The sequence below is a fragment of the Phytophthora infestans genome, genomic scaffold (genome assembly GCF_000142945.1).
Source record: "Phytophthora infestans T30-4 supercont1.5 genomic scaffold, whole genome shotgun sequence".
Classification (NCBI taxonomy): Eukaryota; Oomycota; class Peronosporomycetes; order Peronosporales; family Peronosporaceae; genus Phytophthora; species Phytophthora infestans.
In genome coordinates, this window is record NW_003303754.1 from 3293141 (window position 1) to 3313278 (window position 20138).

The window sequence follows — 20138 nt, forward strand, 5'->3', positions numbered from 1 at the left end:
AGACTGCGTCTCGTCTTCTTACTGAATTTCAACACTACAAATACAAATTTAATGTATTCAAAGATATCATCTTCAAGTTCACTAGCCAATCAACCTTTAAGTTTGCGCCATGTGCTATTTTTACGGTCAGTCGTGACAATGTTGATGATTTTGCGGTCAGTGGTGATAATAATCCCCCGACAATCTCGCACGGCACAGCGCCGCGTAATGCATAGTCCCCCTTATCTTCCTTAACTACTGTAGACAGGTATGAGGGGTATGCTTTATAATGAATTAGAAGTATCAGTGAGCAGACGCTGCGGCTGCAAAGCAGGCGCAGGAGATGCATCAAAGCGCCAAGGACATACAAAACGGAGTATACGAAGTACATTGGTATAAATATTTGTCAGCCCAAGCAAGTCACCAATGTTGTCTGCTCTGCCAGTGGCGCATTGACAAAACCATCTCTCGCAATAGAAATATATTTGTATTGCATTTAACTTCAGTACCAGGATAGTGTCTGTTTTAATTTAAACAAAGCCTGCTGTTTCTCAGATGTCAGATCTTCTTCGTACACCGCACGACTTTGTAGCATCAAATATCTATATCCGAGGTTACGATTTGTGAAAAGACAGTGTCGGAAACAAAATGAAGCTTGCAGCATTCCTGGTGACAGCATCGCTGGTGACGCTCGGCGCATGGGCTCGTGCCGAGGCAACACGGCGCGTGAGGGTGTTAAAGCAAAACACCGCAAAATGTGACGACAACGGCGAGCGTGACTTCACGCCGGTATGCGGTCCGGACGGCATCACGTACGGCAACGTCGATTTTGCGCATTGCGAGAGCTCGGCCATCACAAAGAAGCCCGACGGGGATTGTATCGAGAACAAATAAACCGACTCAGCTGAATGTAACGCCTACAAAGGGCGACCCCTGGATACCGACTTGGTCAGGAATTGGAAGAAATAAACTGATACTGTGAAAGTGTAAATTCGCAGCTCGAAGAACTGTGTTATCGAAATGTTATACAAAGGCGCCAATTTTTGTAAGGCCCCTGTCATCGTCATCTCGCAACATTAAAATCCGAGCAGCGTAGCTTAGGCCCCAGCAACACATAACTCAGAAGTTGCGACACTCCATCGTGATATAAGATAGAGATTGATCTTACGGTTGTGTTGGCTTAACCAAAGTAGGTTTTCTACATGCGTTTCTAGCAGCGTTTTTAGACTTGAGGCTAACTCCCCTACTGGTAGTATTAATAGAGAGTAGAGGAAGATGCGAACGAGGCTTGTAGTCGATGCGAGTCGATGAATGAAAATTTGAAAGTGAATTCAATTGCGTTAGCGGTCCTAACACTACTTCCTCTATCCTACATGCAGCCCCTAGTACCTCCTATCACGGGAAGCCCGCGTATACAGAATAGTTTACGCAAGGCACATTAATATGCAGCGGACACACCGTTTGGGACCTGCCATACCTTAAAATAATCCTGAGATTATTCTTTTTTGCGTGATATAATTGGCTATCAATATCAGCTGAAGTTGTGAAAGCAAAGGTTCAATTTGCGTCGACGATTTGGTGTTGCATTAGGTTTTCATCGCAGCATCTTTAATATTTAACAACTTTAACCAAAAATGGTATCCATGTATTCCAAAGATATTTTCATACACGTTCACATACATCATATGTCTCTAGCATACTTTGGGGTAAACATGGGCTTAGGACTGATTTCGCGGCCACATGGAAAACCAATTACTTTCAGCCAATCATATGATAAATATCAGTGACTTGTCCCATTAAAAGACCAACATTAAAATGAGGTTAAATTGAACTGTCGATTCTTAAGTGGGCCAGAGTGGTATCTGATAATACGCCAGACTTTCTACTTGGACTCTTTCAGAGCGACGCTATCCAACTATTAGCCAGTTTGGGGTGGAGAATTCCGGATGGATTTTGTAGCTGTCGTTAATGAGAAAGATCCTAGTTCAGACGATCTCGTCCACAAGGACAATTGTTGAGTATAATGCTGATGTCTCAATGGGGAAATCAAAATCAAGACGGACAGCCTGTGCAATGAATAGTGCATCCTCTGTCAGTATTGAACGGGAGGGCGGGTGGTTAGCACTGACCCAATTCATATTACCTACACTTTATATTCGGCCCCACGCTCATGTATCAGGCGACATCTCGATTGCCGCTGCTTAGTTGAGCCGCTTCTTTAAAAATCTGGGGCAGAAGCACTGAAATGCTGGCATCAGGGTGGTGCGTTTCCTGTTGAAGACCAAGGACGTTGGCATCACGTACGACGGCCACCCAGGAGCGGAGCTCCCTGCATCCTCCGATGCAAATTGTGCCAACAACCGCGACGACAGACGCTACGTGAACGGCATAATGCTCATGATGTGTGGTGCTCCAGTAGTGTGGTGATCCAGCTTTCAGAGGCCGAGTAATTTGGAGCTCAGTGACTGCATGAAGTAGGTCGTATGGATACGACTTTTGCTCAACGACATTGGTTCGGAACAAGACGGAGGAACAGTTATCTACAAGAACAACCAAGGTGCGATGGCACTGGCAAAGAACACTGGATATCAAGCTCGCATTAAGCACATCGGAATTCGTTACCATATTATTTGCGAGAAGGTTGCGAGTGGTGAAGTTGAGTTGGAGAGCATGGGCACCAAGAATCAGCTCGCTGAATATCTCACGAAGGGCTTATCGACCAAAACGCTGAGCTGCTTGTTGGAGCGCAGTAGCATCGTAATCAAGCTTGAGACACCGAATTGAGTGGGGATGCTGTGGCTGCACTTCGCTATCTACTTGTCTGGATACGTACCGCTTGGCACGCGGCGTGTGCGTGCCGAATGCGTGCTACAGCTGAAGTGACAGGAATAGAGCGACCTGATTAGCAGATCATTTGGTATCCTAAATTGTGATTGGTCGCCAACTTCAATTGGGCCTCGGACAATCGTGATATGTGGCGTGTACAATGTATACAAGTGTGTCCATTGCACACAGGCGTACCCGCTGCATATACGAGTATTATGCATCCTATATTCAAAAAAAGAATCGAAGTGTCGATTCTTAAGTGATTCTTAAGTGGGCCAGAGTGGTATTTCGAATTAAAATAGTTGTTACCAAATTCGGGAATGTGCATTACACCAACCGTCTTTACACTCGCTATACTTGATCAAAAGTTGTGCCACAGGCTGTATTAGCTAAGGGAGGCTAATCTGTAGTCTCGGATATTTATATTTATTTTGGACAGATTTGGACCTTCTATTCGTTTGTTCGTTTGTTCTTTTACTGTAGTACTACTACTACGTAGTACTAAACAGCATATTAGTCGAACTCCGCGCGCTGCCGCAACTTTTTGTGGGTATTATAATAGTGCTACTATTATAGTAATTATGCAGCCTGGCGCGAACAAAAGCGTTTGCAAAAAGCGTTTTCCGAGCTCAGGAATGCGGACCGTGAGCTTTCGGATAATTTAGAATTTCATGTAGGTGGTACGTTGTCATCTCACACTGCTATGTAGTATCAACACAGTATGATCTATACTTCCACGGGCAGGGGTTTATTTGACTTGCTCGCCAATTTGGCGTACACGCCAGTGTATTCCCAGTACACGCCCTCGTACGGGTTCTTGTACCACGTTTCGGGGTGGACGTTGTATTTTTGACGGACCAGAGCTGGCGTTACCCCTTCATCGAACCACTTGACATACTGCGCGCCTTGCCAAAACCTCGCTTCGGCCTTGAGTTTCTCGCTCACGTTGATCGCTTTGTGCTTGATGTCGAAGAGATATTTCGCCACTACGTCGTCTCCGTATTGACTGATCAACTTGGTGATCAGAGCCTGGCTTGGCGCTTTCTCCGTCAATACGAGATAGTAGGCAAATTGTTTCAAGTTGGGATTGCTCAGGATTCCCTTTAGTCCCTGGTCAAGCTGGAGCATCGCGAAGACAGCGTCCGAAGATGAGGTCTTCTTTGTCATCGCCTTACTGGCCATGACCAAAATAACGTCGTCAGGCAAGATATTCTTCGATGCTCTTTGCATCCAGTTGTTGAGGCTCTCGACGACACTGAGACTGGGCTTGTAAGCTCTCTCCTCGCCATGGTCAGTCGCCTTAGTATGGGACCGCAGCGCGCGCTTGGTATTAAAAGAGGCGCGGACCGCTCGGGCGTCACTCAGCTGGGCGTCCGTCGTCGCCACAGCAACATTTGCACCTGCCAAGAAAGCGGCAACAGCCAGCAAAACAAAGTAGTGACATCGCATTGCGTTGTGATAACTGACGGGAAAATGAAGGAGTGACGGCTAAAAAGTGTTTGCGGATTGTCAAGTCCGCTGGGGGCTTCCCTCCTGCCGTATGCGTGGCATAAACGAAACAAGATGCCCCACACTTATCACAAAACCAATCACGGGATCAACAAAACAGTACAGTAGAGGCTTTAACAGTCTAACAAGAAAGTTCATCGCTATTAATAGACTCTGCAACAACGAAGGGTGCGGCCAAACTTGACATCGCGCGAAGCGCGTTGGGTACCTAAAGCAAGCGCAACGAGCACGTCTGCGGTTTGCAGACAGTGTGCAGAGCACGCGGGTGCAAATTTAGGACCGATAAAGGCCATTGTTACCGCGTGCGGCTTTAGCCTTCACGTTTTGGGTTTAGGTTTCAGGGGTAAAGTTAAATGCCTTATCTTCTTCGTTGTGGTCTAACAATGTCTAGTGGAGTATGGCAGTGAAGAAACTGTTCATGTATTACAGTGCATGTACTGTATTAATACATGCTCTACAGTATCACGTGCCAAGTAAAGATACATGTAAGTCTGGTTTGGCCCTGAAGAACAGGGGATTCCTATCGCGGGATGTTACCGGCCACAATCATACGTTTGAGGGCCTTGCCTCCATACAGTATTCTGAATTTGCTACGATTGTAGCGCTCCGAGGGCAAACAGGCTGTAAAGCCCCTCCAGAGCGTACATGTATAATACCGGTGCGTTGTATATGATTTAAGCAGATTCAGAGGTATTTTACGGTGCTGCTCATGTTCACGCACTAGTAAAACGCTTTCTCTCGACCAGCTACAATGGTACAGTACATGTACTCAGTACATTGCCATGAATTCATTCATGATCAATGGAAAGATGTGCACGCTGTGCGTCCGGTCCGGTCCGGACTCCGCACATTGGAGGCTCCGGAAAAAAGGGAGTGAATCGTGCACCCATCTGGAGACATGAATTTTGATTGGCCTTTCTTACCACAAACTTTACCTCATCCGTAGCGTAGTACAGAAATCTGCCTGAATAAGGAACGCCTGATATAAATTAAGAAAGAGATTGCATAAGCTGACAATGCCTTGCTAAAAATAGACTATGATATCGGATCATGTGCATATATTGAATTGAGTTAGGATAAATTGAAGATATGACTTCTGAATGAGACCAGAACAGTGCTGAATCGTGGAAGCGCTAGGCATTTTTACATTTACATTTTTACATTTTTACGTTAAAAGTGTTTTATGCGCTAAATTAAAACATTTTTACAGAGGGATCTTGCATTGTTGACGTAAAAAAGAGCTAAGCCTACTTCAACCGACCAGGACTGCCCCGAACTTGATTCACAACAAAAGAATCCCCACCGTACGCATTCACACCGCCGCCGCCGATCTACTTCCACCCTCATGGAGCTCCTACCCGGGCTGCAAGATGACGGGTCCAAACGTGGACGCCCACCAGGTCCTCTTGGCATGAACTTTTACCGGCTCAATGAGAAATGCAATAAATCGATGTGGTGGACTGTGTGCAAGTATTGTTACGCCGCCCATGTAAGTGCTAAAACAACCATTCCTTTTCCTACCCACATCCGTGGGCGAAAGGAAAGTTGGGAGAAGCACTTGGACGAGTGCTTGTACTACGCTCGCGTTACAAGGAAGCCGGCTCAAAGTGATGAAAATCAAGCTGAAACGGATGAACATGCACGCGTCTACAAGCACCAACGTACTTCACCCCCGGCATTCACACCCATTGAAATTATGCTGTTTTGGCGTCTTTTACTGGAATTTCAGGCGGAAGCACTGCTTCCAAACTCTTTCGTGCAGCTTCGTTCCTTCTGACGCCTGCTCGTCTTTTTGAATGCTCGCTGCGGGCTTACAGGCGCCGTGCCACATCGTCATATCATTGGTGGTCGTGTTCTGGACGAGTGTGCAGAGCAACATTCAATTGAGCAACGGGAAAACGTTAGAGCCGTCCAAAGTGGTGGGAGAGTAAACTTTCTTTCAGATGTGTGGGAAACGATAGCGAAGCAGCATGTACTGGGCTGCATGGTTACCCTATTTGGCTGTGTAATGAACTATGGTTTACGACCGACTGGTGATCGCCATGACGGCCTTGCGATTGCGGAGCAAATGGAAGAGGTTATCGAGGATCTGCTTGCGTCGGGCTGGAATGTGGGTGCTGTTGTTACCGATAATGCAGGTCAATGTGGACGAGCTCGTCGTATTTTGGCTCTTCGCTATCCGAAGTTTGCTTACATCCATTGTTTTGCTCATGACATCAACAATCTCGTCAAAGCTGTCCTCAAAACAGTTTTCCAGCAGATTTCAGCAGACGCCGCAGGTGTGGCTAGTTTTCTTAATACTTCAACTTCAAAGTGGTTAGTTCGTGCGATGAAAGCTATGCATAAGCGCTACGGAGCTAGTCTTGCTATTTTTACGCTTTGTGAGACTCGGTGGAACTCCATGCAGGCATGTTTTGCCTCTCTCCTTCGTGCACGAGGAGCTCTGGAAGATATGGTCTTCTCGTATCGAAACAGCAATGAAATGCCAGAAAAGCTTCGTGTCTTAGGAGAAAATGAGTTCTGGACTAAACTGGAGACGGCCGAGAAGATCGTTCTGTGGTGTAGTGATTTCTCCGTAGTTGCGGATTATCACCCGTCGACAAAGACGTGACACCGCCCAAGATGTTCAAGCGACGAACCCTCGGTCAGGTGATGTACGGAGACGCCAAGGTGCCAGGGACTCGATGGCGTCACACCCGAGCTTTCAACGAGCATTGGATACGACCATATGTCACTGAATCCAGGCTGTCTGTATTAATAATAATGGACTGGCCGGATTCGCATTCAGCGGACCATCTACGGTACGAACCCTCAGTGGCGGTTGGGATGAGTTCGCGGAAGACTCAGCGACCCTTGGAAGGCACGTTCACCGTCTGGGACAGGGCATGGACCGTTAAAGATGCTCATGCGACGGTGCAGACGACGCTTGGCATGCAAGAAGATCCATAACGGATCATTGTTCACTTGATATTTGTATACTTGATTAGGACTTCTTATTAGGAATAGACCCGAAAGGGTAAGCTTAAATACAGAACAGAATTTCCACTCAAGCACACAGAGCGACGTCCGGCTTCAAGGTAAGCGTCAGGTCAAGCTTGTTTGAGTGTGTTATGCCTGTCGGTGAACTCGAAGCTCTGTAGCGAGGGTTCATCCGGCAAGGCCAAGAGACTTTGTGTATTGGCCGATTATTATCGGGAGGTTTTACGTGACGGCTTATTGTTGCCTATTTGCACGACTGGGAGTGCTTGAATTGCCTCCCTTTTATTTCTTCCAGCCGAGTGTTGAACACTCGGTGATCTCGTAAAAGGCTTACCCGTGCCTGGTACCCTTCCGCTGTTGGGACCACTAGGATTCAAAACACCTGCTAGCTTTGCTCGTGCTAGTAGCGTGTTCTTATTTTACTGGTTGGCCTATATAAGTAGTTTACAAGGTCCAGTTTGTCCCGGTGCAAGGGCAGAACTGGGGTCTTCAGGTCCGCCCGAACGATCGTTTACTATCCTAGTAGACGTATTGTTGTGGGAACATCCTAACTACATCTGTAGCTAAATTCACGTGGGATTTCCAACACCACAACTGGTGCCGCGACCCGGGAACAGATTGTGACCATTGTGAACCTATTGTATGGCCTTCTAGTTTACGAGCTACCAAGAGAAGAAGAACAAGAAAAAGACAAGAAGTATGGCGAAAGGACAACCGACGGTACCAGTTACGCCTGCCAAGTCTGGCGGGGCTCGCAACGAGAGTTCAAGCCCGGCTGCGCGCTTTGCAGCCGCCACCGAGCTTTCAGTGAGCTTCGACGACGAAGCGGACATCGGTCCTGACGCCCACGATTATGAAGATTACGAAGACAAGACGCCGGCTCCAGAGCCAGGCGCAGCGACGCCGGAGACGGCCACGCTATCATCGGGGCTGAGCGGGGCGACCAGGTCCCTTTCGAGGAACCTCGCCGACGAGCTCGATGATGTTGCGGGACCGGAACCCGCCTACGATGATTATGACGATGGGACCGAGGGTTCTAAACCTTCGGTGGCAAGTGCAAAGCATTCAGCACTGCTGAAGGCACCTCGCCCACCTATCAACGGTGATACACCAGCCGCCAAGCGCGTTTTCGACCGCGTACAAGCGCTGATGCAGAATGATGAGTGGATGCAGCTGTTCAAGCCCATCTCCAAAAAAAAAGCTGACTGGCCTGCGCTTGCGCAGGAACTTCAATACCCAGTCAACTCGGTTTCGACTAGCCAAGTTGCCGAGGATTCAGTTTCGCTACTGTTGTCGCTGGGGTTCGAGAACGAGACGTACCCATCGACGATGTCGCTCCAGGATTGGAGTCCACATGAAGCCGGAGCTGCTCTCCAGAAATGGAAGAAGAAGCTTCGGAAGGCGTTTGGCGCTGTTGGCATCAATGCCGGAAAGCAACCTGTGAGTCGACCGATGATTCAAGATGAAGATCCGTCCAAGATTCCATTGCCGCCGACGCCCCAACGACTCGTTCGTACTCCTCCGACCAAGCGTGGAGCTGAGCGTGGTGCCTTTGGCACTACCGAAGCTTCACCGTACTTTCAAGACTCGCACATGGTTACGCCACGTTCGGAGAGCCGTATGCAGCGTATTTACGCAAGTAACGAGGGTTCGTTAGGTCGCCAAGGCGGTGCGCGAGCTCCCAAAGGTGGTGCCGGACGTCGTCAAGTCGACAGCGATGGTTCGTCCAGTGACGATGACATTTTGGTGCGTACATTCGACGAGGAAGATCCTCAACTCGAGTTGATGCGTCAGATGAATGAGCTAGCGACGCTGAACGACGTGGACCCAACACCGAGGATTGAAATGGCCTCGCACCGACCGCTGGATCGCATCACGCCGTTCTCAGGCTCTCGCAACAAGAGCGAGAACTGTATGCAGTGGCTCCGTGGGTTCGTCTATGAAATGACTGTAACCCACACAGATGCCGATAAATGGTGCATTCCATTTGAGCTAAGTCTCCGGGACGGAGCCATTCATTGGTTCCGTCAACTTCCGAAGAAGACGAAGCGCAAGTGGAAGCTGCTGAGCGACGCGTTCATCCGCTACTACTGCTCGCAGTTCACGCAGACGGCACTGTCGCGTTACTACTCCGCCAAGCGGGAGCGTAATGAACATCTGTGCGACTACATAAACAGGCTGAATGGCTATGCTCGGACCGCCCGTTTACACTTCGAGAAGAGTGGTCGCGACGCGAAAGAACACGTACAGCAGTTCCTGGCAACATGCGATGATGACAAGCTGGCGGAGAGTCTCTACCACGCTCGAGTCGCCGACATTCACGAGCTCGAAGAGATCATCGAAGATATCCTCAAGGGCAAGGAGACGATGGCCAAGCGTGACAGTGAGTACCGATACTCCAAGCGTCGTGATACGCGACGCGACGATGGATTCGCCCGCAACAACCGGCGTGATGACCGCCGCCGCGATGACAACCGAAACAAACCAAGAGTGACGCTCATTGACGCCACGGTGGATGACCTACTAGCTGAATTAGAAGACCTACTAGCTGAATTAGAAGGTCGTGAAGCTGCTCAGGGAGGCACCGAGTATTCAAACGAAGATCCGAACGCTTACAACGATGTCCAAGACGAGTACAACGACTTTCAGCCCGATAATACGGATGGTGATTTCTCATTGGATGAAAACGACCGATACCTCGCCGCTGCTAACGAAAATGAACGCCGTGCAGCTGCTGAAGGCACCTACGCACGTTCAGACAACCGTCAACCGCGTGGAAACGGGCCTGATCGCGAGAACGGCCCCAATCAAGATCGCCAAAGTAGTGACCGTGGGTTCAATCAGGACCAACGCGGTCGACGTGACTTCAACCGCGACAACCGACGCCCACAGTACGGACCATGCGCGGTGTGCGGTGGCATGAGTCACTCCGCCCACTACTGTAACAAGCGATGCAAGTTCTGCAAGCAGCTCCACGATGCTGGACAATGCGAACTTTTCCGCAACTTCCAAGACCTTGCCAAATTCGTGCGCACTAAAGGCACGAAGGAGGAACTCCCGCCAGAGCTCAAGGCCGTCGTTCAAGAACGTCATTTAAACTAGGCAGCCCGCCAACTACAACTGGGTTGGTCCCTATCGGGCTGCCACAGTTAACCGAGCCTTCAATGGAAGCAGAGTGTATCTTTGCTTTCATGGGGCAGAGTGAATGGCCGGATAATTACGTAACAAGTGTGAACGCGACGGAAAATGAAAAGGAGAGGAGTAGAATCCTCGGTGGAGGTGTTGGAGAGAGAGTGGAGTGTGCTGATGCTGATGAGGGCACCAGCGAGGGTTCGTTCGGCTTGGTTTCGAGCAGCGCGAGACGAGCCCAAGGGTCACTCCAAGATGATAAAGTTGAACCCTGGCGGGAGACAGGGGTGGTGGTCGGCCAAGAAATTCGACCGACGGATCAGAATGAGGGCTCTGGTGCAAGGCGCTGTGAGCGACCAGCGAACGAGGATCCTCCTCGACACAGGAGCGAACGTTAGTGTGATCACTGACACCTTTGCCAAGAAGTTGCGACTCCGAGATGTACCTGATCACAGACGCCGCATTGACATTCAAGGAATCAACGAAGGCAAGGTGTCTACGACGCGACGAGCGTGCGTCAAGATTACGCTCGGATGGGAGATGGTGTACGAGTTTGAGATGTGGGTAATGGCGCATAGTGCAGGCGTCGACGTGGTACTCGGTACCGACTTTATGATCCCAGCTGGGATCCGGTTGGACCTGTTCCACGGCGCGGCGCAATTACCGCACGAAGTCCAAATCCCGCTGATAAAGACCAAGAACATGATCGACAGCGAAGAATACGGCTCCCATGTTAACGCCGGGCCACCCGAGCGGTTGGACATTCAAGCGCACGAGTGGCGAGAATGTCGACTAGCGAAGCGTCAAGTCGGGCTGGAAGAACACGTACTGTGGGTTCGTCGAACGAACAAGCTAATCCCGTCAGCGACGAGGTTTCGACGTGGACGGCCTCAGAGCATTCGATTGACCAACGTGTCTGATCGAACTGTGTACCTACCAGCACACGACTCGATCGCGATGTGGATTCCAGATGGGGATTTGCCACGAGGTGACGGCTATGTGCGTCTGAATTCTAAGGAGTACCAAGATTGGCAAGTGTTGGCCTACGAAGGTTGCAGAGACCGCGAGCTCTTTCAGCGTGAATGTGAAATCTACGAACAATGGCTTGCAGCTCAGCCTTCAGCCGTTGATCGACCATACTACCCAGAACCCGGTGGGGTGACCTCTAGAAGACTCGCTAGTGGATTCTAGTGATCGTCTGACATGTGCAGAGCGCTGGGCACTGATCCTGGAAGAACGTGAACGAGTGGAAGCCTGTCTGGCGTCTGGGGTGACAGCCGGGGATTCGGCCGACGGTCAGCCTTCCGCAGAACCTTTGGACACGTACACGACAACCCATGGCGGAGGCAATAACGCGAACGAAGCCTCGGTAGTGCGTACACACGAACTACTGAGGCCGGTAAACGTGGTACATACGCCAACGAGTGTTAGTGTCCAGTCAGGGGTGACCACGGAAGCGAGAAGCAACGGCACTGGATTGAATGGAGTCACCCGTTTTGACGAAGCTGTCCCGGCCTTGTGTGTCACCAAATCTGCGAACGAGCCATCGGTGGTTGATCCAGAGGATACAGGCATCGCGCAGAAGGTGTTGAGTACGGCACCGAGTATTCATTGCAAGATTGGTGCGAATTCCGAAATGTCAAGACAGCGGCAGAACGAGGAGCGGAACAAAAGTCAACAACCCAATATGTCGGCGGCCCACGCATTCAATATTGCGAACGACGACTCGGCAGATGGCCCAGAGATGGGAAACCAGGATGAGAAGGAGATGGACCAAGTACCGACTGTTGAAATCAAAGCGGATGCCAATGTTGAGTCAAGGGAAGAATCCGTAGCGACGTTGGACGGAACATACATCTCGGTTGCTCGAGTGTTAACAACCGAGGGAAATGAAGCAACGGAGGATACGAGAAATGATTTTTACGAACCACCCAGCTAACAACATTGGCTTAAACGACTACGCGAAGGAGCTGGCATTCCTGCCGGACCTGACCAAAGAGATCAACACGACAGTTGACTACACTGCGCCTAATGTTGCTGATCCTGAGCTGACGACCGATCAAAGAGAACGTCTGGTCGCAACGCTGAAGAACCACGAGCACATCCTGATTGCTAGTGGCAACGCACTGCCGCCGCCAGCCTACGAAGCGGTATGCGATATCGACACACAGGGGCACGCCCCAATTAAACAGCGTGCCCGGCGCGAGCCGCTGCGATTTCTCGGCAAGCTGTACGAGCTGCTGCACGCTTTATTGCGTGCAGGACTGATCGTCTTTTCAGACAGTCCATGGGCATCGCCGATCGTGATTGTGATGAAAAAGAACGGGCTGGACATCCGGCTCTGCATTGATTACAAGATGGTGAATGCTATCACCGCGATCATGGAGTAGGCAATGCCGCTAGTCGACGACCTGTTAACAGATCTCGAGCGCTACCTATGGTTCTGCTCGCTGGATGCAGCAAGCGGCTTCTGGGCGGTCATGATGACCTTGCGAGCGCGTAAAGTGTCAGCGTTCGTCTGCGCACTAGGACATTTTGAGTGGTTACGCATGCCCTTTGGGTTGAAGAACGCGCCGATGATCTACCAGCGTATGATTGACAACGCACTCTGGGGGTTCGTTCAACCTAAAGGAGGTTGGTTTGAATACTCGGAGAGGATGCGTTTAGCTGAAGAATAGGCCAAGGAACGTCGTGGACCAAGCGCCGAGGGTTCATTTCAAACGAAGTTCGCGGCAGACCGCGAAGCACCGGTAGAGACCGACCCTGTACTACAACTCGTCAACAGCCCCGTCGCTGACATGTTTACGAACGGAGAACCAGACGAATCATCGCTGGTACCTGTATGTGGTCGACGGTCGTTTGTGGATGACATTTGCTTCGGTGGCGAGGATTTCGACAGCTGCCTGGCGACGCTGGACCGATTGCTGGCAAGATTTGCACAGTGTCGGATCAGCATTAGCTTCACCAAGAGCATCTTCTGCCAACCCAAGGTGGACTTTCTGTCGAATAAAATTTCGCCAGAAGGTATCAGAGCTGACCCCAAGAAGCTTGCGGCTATCACCGAGCTTTCGTTTCCAACGAGTAAGAAGGGCATGCAGTCGTTTCTTGGAGCGGTTAATTACTACAGCCGCTTCATTCAAGACTTCGCGGTCTACGGTGCGGCGCTGTACCAGCTCAAGGATGAAGACTTTGTCATTGAAGGTGGCTTTTCTGTGGCACGTCATTCCTTCGAAAGATTGAAGACGAGTGTTTCACATTCACCCATCCTCAGGCACTTCGATCGGTCGAAAGAAGTTCACGTCATGCTCTTTGCTAATGAATGGGCGTTGAGCACTACGCTAATGCAAGAACATGAAGGCAAGTTACACCCCGTACGGTTCCTCGGTCGGGTGCTTAAGGAAGCCGAGATGAACTACCATCCAGCTGAGAAGGAAGTTTTGGCGTTACTTCTGCTGTTGAAGATCTGTTGCGTCCAGCTGGCAGGAAAGACGCTACATGTCTATACACGATTCTCGACGTTAGAGTGGGTGCATAAGTCGAAGCGGACGCGCGGTCCAGTTCGCAGTGCTGCTATCGCAGTGGCACCTTAAGGTGCAGCGCGTGAAGGAGAAGGATGTCGCCTTTGCGCAGCTACTGCAGTCAAGCATCACGAGCTTCGTTGACCTGGAAGACTCGCTCGCGCTGGTGGCGCCTCCAAACAAGGGTTCCGTGACTATTCGAATGGACCCCGCGTTGCTGTACGCCAGGCTTTCCCGTAATTACAGCGGATTCGTCATGTCTTTTGACGGATCAGCGAAGACAGAGAAGTACGGTGGCTACGGGAGTTGTTCATGGGTGCTGTGGAGCCTTCCTGAGTGGAAGGTAGTGATTGCTGCAAACGCTTACCTCTCGGCTACCACGGTGAATGAGGCAGAGTATACAGGTATGATAAACGGTGTCAAGGCTGCTATTGCGCACGGTGCCGAGGATTTAGTCATCGTTGGTGACTCAAGGCTCGCGATTCAACAATCACTAGGGGTGATCGCATGCAGGAAGGAAACTTTGCTAGCGCTGCTGAATACTCACAAGGAACTCACGGCCAAGCTTCGATCAGTTAAATATCTTCACGTTGTACGAGAATACAACGCGGCCGCGGATTCGTTAGCCACTGAAGCGCTGGAATCGAAGGTCAGTCGGGTAATCTTGGCTGAAGCTCGCAAGTCGGAATTGGCATCGCTGAACCCGCATCCAGGAAATGATCTACGAGCCGGATGAAGACTCGGTAGATGTTTCGTCACGAGGAGCAGAGCGTCAAGTACATGTACTGTCAGGCAGCGAGTCTTCAAAGTGGAAAACTTTCGAAAATTTCGTGGTTGATTACAGCTCACCAAAGTGCGATTATGGTAATATAGCAGTGATGACTCGGCGACAGACGAAAGCCAAGAAACGCGTCAGGTTCGCAGATGAACACTCGGAGGATGTCTCAAAAGCTCAAGAACAGAATGAAGAACGACGAGAGACGTCCACCGAAGATTCATTCGGCGAAGACTTGCCAGACCATCCTCACAAGACTGTACCAGCGGCATTTCCCATTGCGGAAGATGTTGACCCAATAGCGATACAGCGGGAACGACGCAGACGGATACTGGTGGCACAAGACGAGGAGCAGAAGTGGTTTAACATCAAGAAGGTGCTTCAGGGCCAAGCACAAGAGCTGAGTTACAAAGAAGCTCGAAATGCCTGGAAATACGCTGACCGGTTCGTGTTATCAGAAGACGGCGTGCTTCACTATCTTGGATTGAATCATCGGTACGACCACGGTTGGCAAGAGGAGACCAAGCTGCGGCTTGTGGTACCGACAACGATGATTCAAGAGGTCTTGCAGAACTGTCACGACTCGCTGGAAGGAGGACATCAAGGTGTGGTGAGAACGTTCCATCGCGTTAAGTCCGATTATTATTGGATCGGCTTGTACGCTGACGTGGAGAAGCATGTGAAGTCATGTCCAGATTGCAGCTCGAGTAAAAGCCGTCCGCAGCTTCGTGGATACTCACCTGGCAACGTACTAGCCGAACGACCTTTCCAGATCGTCTCGATGGATTTTGTGATCCCACTACCGAAATCTCGCAGGGGCAACACGGCGTTGCTCCTATTTCAGTGCTCGTTTACGGGATTCGTTATTGCCAAGGCTATGTCAGATACGACTGCACTGAGTGTTGCCCAAGTGTTCGAAGAATGTGTGTACCGACGATTCGGAGCCCCATCATTAATAAGGCACGACCGCGACCCACGCTTCATGAGCGAGGTTTTCCAAGCATTTGCAGAGATGATGCAGTCAAGATCACGAGCGACTTTGAGCTAACGGCCACAGGCTAATGGACAGCAGGAACGCTCGGTGAAGTCGGTGATGGGATCCGTACGGGTGTACGCGGAAGACCCTCTACAGCAAGATTGGGACGAAATCGCGGAGAAGCTGGTATTTGCTATTAATACTTCTCAAGACACTACGAGGAAGGAGACGCCGTTCTACCTCGTTCACGGTTGGGATGCTCAGTCGACGCTGCGGGCAATGTCGTCATCACTCAAACAAGGGCTCGGCAAGCAGTCTGACGCACTAGCGTGGCGGCGTGAGATCAATCGACAACATGAGGTCGCCCTCACTATGGCCAAAGATTATCAGGCTGTAGAAAAGGAGCGACGAGCAAAAAAGCATAATGATGCTCTGAGTCGACTGGAAAAAGCCGCTGTACCTCAACCAAGTGGAAACGAACACTCGGCAGACCCTCTAGAAGCTTCAGAAGAGATGGAAGATCCTGCAAGAGTCCCACCGAGCTCTCTTTTCGAGACTGGGAGCCGGGCGTGGTTGTACATGGAACGCGTCAAACCGGGCTTGACGAAGAAATTAGCTCACCGATGGCATGGACCTTTTCGGATCAAGCGCAAGGTGGAAGAGTTTGCGTACGAGCTGGAACTGCCTGACCGAAGTGGGTATCGCTTCTACCCAGTAGTGCATGTGTCGAGACTCAAGGCTGTCAACGAGTTCAACAGTCGACCGAGCACTCGGTTGGTACTAGACGCGACTAATGAAGCAAGACTCGACTTCGATGAGGAGCTGTTGCCTGAGGACAGCTGGGAACCAGATCAAGTTGCCGGTGAATATGAAGTCGAGGCCATCCTCGACGACAGAACACCACTGACGACGAGCACGGAGCGTGCTGTACGCGAGTTCAAAGTCAAGTGGGTGGGCTATGAAGATACAACTTGGGAGCCATCATCCAACTTATCATGTGGAGGTCTGCTGTACGACTATTTGCGAGCCAAGAAGAGCGAGAATCGGCTGCAGATGGCGCAAGTGGCGGACGAAGACTAGCGTGACTGGATCACGTGTGAACTGTCCACAGGGCGATGCAGCCTGTGGTAACAGACGAAAAACGTTACTGCAACAACAAATTGTATATGCATTTGAAGAACAACATGAACATGATTAAGCTGTGGAAGTTGATTAAGAATAAGAAAACATGAATGCCGACCGCGGAGCGACCACTGAAAACGAAATCACGCGGGACACCTCAGCAGTTAGCTGAGATGCTGGAGAACGTCGTGGAACGTGCAGCGAGGATTCAAATTGATTCCAAGTGCCTGGCCGCGGTGGCCAAGAGTGTCAACGAAGTCGAGTCACCAATCTCCTTCTCCTCTTCATCAGGAACCTGAGCCTCGACAGCTGGAGCTGCAGCCGGACCCTGCGAATCCTCGGTACCAGCTTCAACAGGAACAGCAGCCAGAGCGGGACGTGGGTTACCCGGTGGCGAGTCAAACAACGAACGCCAGGTCGGAATAAGTTCGGTTGAATCGAGAGTCGGGTCAACGATCACGCTTCGGTACACATCCACGAAACGCGTACCACGAGGATTGAAAAGCTCCGGATTACGCTGGCACGGGAAGTACGTAGTGTTGTACGGGTGCCGATGCGGCGCATTCATCCATCCAGTACGCCATGGCTGACGAGCGTCGAGAGCCGGAACTTCGGAAAGCCAGTCAGATGTCCGAGGTGCGAACGACAAATTTTCAATGGGGTACCACGGCTTCGACGGCTCCAAGAGCAACTCGGTCGGGTAATGCCGAAAGCGCGTCAGGAACAGGTTGTATCGCAGCGAGGACATCATCGATACCAACGGCAGTCTCGAGGCGACGCTGAGTGTGTATATCGCCGTGGAGAGGAGGCGCAACGCTGAGCTGCACTTGGTGACGAGCCATTGCAGTCAAGTACGGGATTATCGAGGTCATCATGTGATCGACCGATGCCTCCGTACATTCAGCCAGCATGGCGCGCAGCGAATCTTCGGTGAGGGGTGGCGGACCACCAGCTGGGGCAGGAGGAGCAGCAGGAGCCATCTCCGCGGGTTCAGCGACGACGGGGAGTGCTGCAGGAGCTATCGCAGGGAGTGAAGAGTCCGGGGCAGCAGGCGCCGGAGGACCGGTTGATGACGCTGCTGTCGGGGGAAGTGCAGCAGACTGAAGGGCGTTCGAACCCTCGGTCTTGCCCTCCTGAGAAACAAGTCGAGTAATGCGAGGTGATGAGCAAGGTACCGATGATTCAAGAGAAGGATGAGCTGACGTACCTCCAGCTGTTCACGTTCGCGACGTCTACGGGGATTGAGACGCTGAAATGCGTCGGACACGACTCGATTCAGGCGCTTGGACATACGGTGGCAAGATGGTGAATTGGAGAATGAAGAAATGTCACAACGGGCACCAGTACCGTGGCTTCCATTGCGACAGGGGCAGTTGTGGTGTAGTGATTTCTCCGTAGTTGCGGATTATCACCCGTCGACAAAGACGTGACACCGCCCAAGATGTTCAAGCGACGAACCCTCGGTCAGGTGATGTACGGAGACGCCAAGGTGCCAGGGACTCGATGGCGTCACACCCGAGCTTTCAACGAGCATTGGATACGACCATATGTCACTGAATCCAGGCTGTCTGTATTAATAATAATGGACTGGCCGGATTCGCATTCAGCGGACCATCTACGGTACGAACCCTCAGTGGCGGTTGGGATGAGTTCGCGGAAGACTCAGCGACCCTTGGAAGGCACGTTCACCGTCTGGGACAGGGCATGGACCGTTAAAGATGCTCATGCGACGGTGCAGACGACGCTTGGCATGCAAGAAGATTCATAACGGATCATTGTTCACTTGATATTTGTATACTTGATTAGGACTTCTTATTAGGAATAGACCCGAAAGGGTAAGCTTAAATACAAAACAGAATTTCCACTCAAGCACACAGAGCGACATCCGGCTTCAAGGTAAGCGTCAGGTCAAGCTTGTTTGAGTGTGTTATGCCTGTCGGTGAACTCGAAGCTCTGTAGCGAGGGTTCATCCGGCAAGGCCAAGAGACTTTGTGTATTGGCCGATTATTATCGGGAGGTTTTTACGTGACGGCTTATTGTTGCCTATTTGCACGACTGGGAGTGCTTGAATTGCCTCCCTTTTATTTCTTCCAGCCGAGTGTTGAACACTCGGTGATCTCGTAAAAGGCTTACCCGTGCCTGGTACCCTTCCGCTGTTGGGACCACGAGGATTCAAAACACCTGCTAGCTTTGCTCGTGCTAGTAGCGTGTTCTTATTTTACTGGTTGGCCTATATAAGTAGTTTACAAGGTCTAGTTTGTCCCGGTGCAAGGGCAGAACTGGGGTCTTCAGGTCCGCCCGAACGATCGTTTACTATCCTAGTAGACGTATTGCTGTGGGAACATCCTAACTACATCTGTAGCTAGAGTTCACGTGGGATTTCCAACACCACAGCTCGGCCATTATGCACCGCTTCATTTCGTTTGCAGAGAGATGAAAACACCTTAGCTGATGTTGTTACTCCCTACATGGAGATTTATCGAGGCTTTGTCTCTACCGAGTTCAGCGACTCACTAGTTAACCTTGTTGAAACCCGCTGGAATGCTTGTGAGCAGCCATTGTTTATCTTGGGATTTTTTCTTCATCCTGGATATGTAGAGCAAGCACGGCAATTGCCTTCGACCGTCCTTACAACGCTTGATGACGTGTGTCAGTTTGCACAGTATTACTATTGTCGATTTCTTGATGGCGATGACAGCGGGCTGCGCGGTGAAATGTTCAGCTGGCTTGAAGGGAGTTACTCCACATCTCGCGATGTCGACTTCAAAGAGGACTCAGTGGTCACGTTCTGGAAGTATGAAAAAAAAACAAAAAAAAAACAGCAAGTTGCCAGTGCTTGCACTTACGATTTTGTCAATAGCCGTGAGCACGGCAACTTGCGAACGTCTCTTTAGTGAACTTGCTCTCATACTCACTCCGAAACGAAACCGCATGAGCATTCAGAATACTGCAAAACACCAGATCATGCGTCAGTTTGTCCGCGAAAACAATCGCCTAGAGAAAGTAACACCGACAAACGTCAAGAAGCTATTACGTACGATAGACCCACGCGAACGACCGTGCATCGCTACGCCGCAGAATTCAGCCCGCTCCACTCCAGCTCGTACGACTCCTGCTCGAACGACCGCAACTCGTACGACTCCTGCTCGAACGACCGCAGCTCGTACAGCTCCTGCTCGAACGACTGCAGCTCGTACGACTCCTGCTCGTATGACTCCAGCAAATCCGACACGTACACCAGTGGAAACTCCAAGTCATGAGCCTCGAGGTACATTCGCTACTCCTGACCGACACATTTAAGAGCAACTTCAGTCAGCACCACTCG

The 20138-nt window shown here is 50.7% G+C and overlaps 3 protein-coding genes across 3 annotated transcripts; 2 read left to right on the top strand and 1 right to left on the bottom strand.

Moving 5' to 3' along the window:
- Positions 1-627: 627 nt before the first annotated feature.
- Positions 628-873, top strand: PITG_22739 (Epi5-like protease inhibitor; the record flags this gene model as incomplete). The annotated part of the gene is made up of 1 exon (XM_002905932.1): positions 628-873. One exon carries the CDS (start codon positions 628-630, stop codon positions 871-873), a length of 246 nt encoding a protein of 81 aa, XP_002905978.1.
- Positions 874-3531: 2658 nt separating this feature from the next.
- On the bottom strand, positions 3532-4254 carry PITG_04339 (secreted RxLR effector peptide protein, putative; the record flags this gene model as incomplete). Its single annotated transcript, XM_002905933.1, has 1 exon — positions 3532-4254. One exon carries the CDS (start codon positions 4252-4254, stop codon positions 3532-3534), a length of 723 nt encoding a protein of 240 aa, XP_002905979.1.
- A 1405-nt stretch (positions 4255-5659) lies between these two features.
- PITG_04340 (uncharacterized protein) lies at positions 5660-6925 on the top strand (the record flags this gene model as incomplete). The annotated part of the gene is made up of 2 exons (XM_002905934.1): positions 5660-6080; positions 6132-6925. 2 exons carry the CDS (start codon positions 5660-5662, stop codon positions 6923-6925), a joined length of 1215 nt encoding a protein of 404 aa, XP_002905980.1.
- Positions 6926-20138: the final 13213 nt, after the last annotated feature.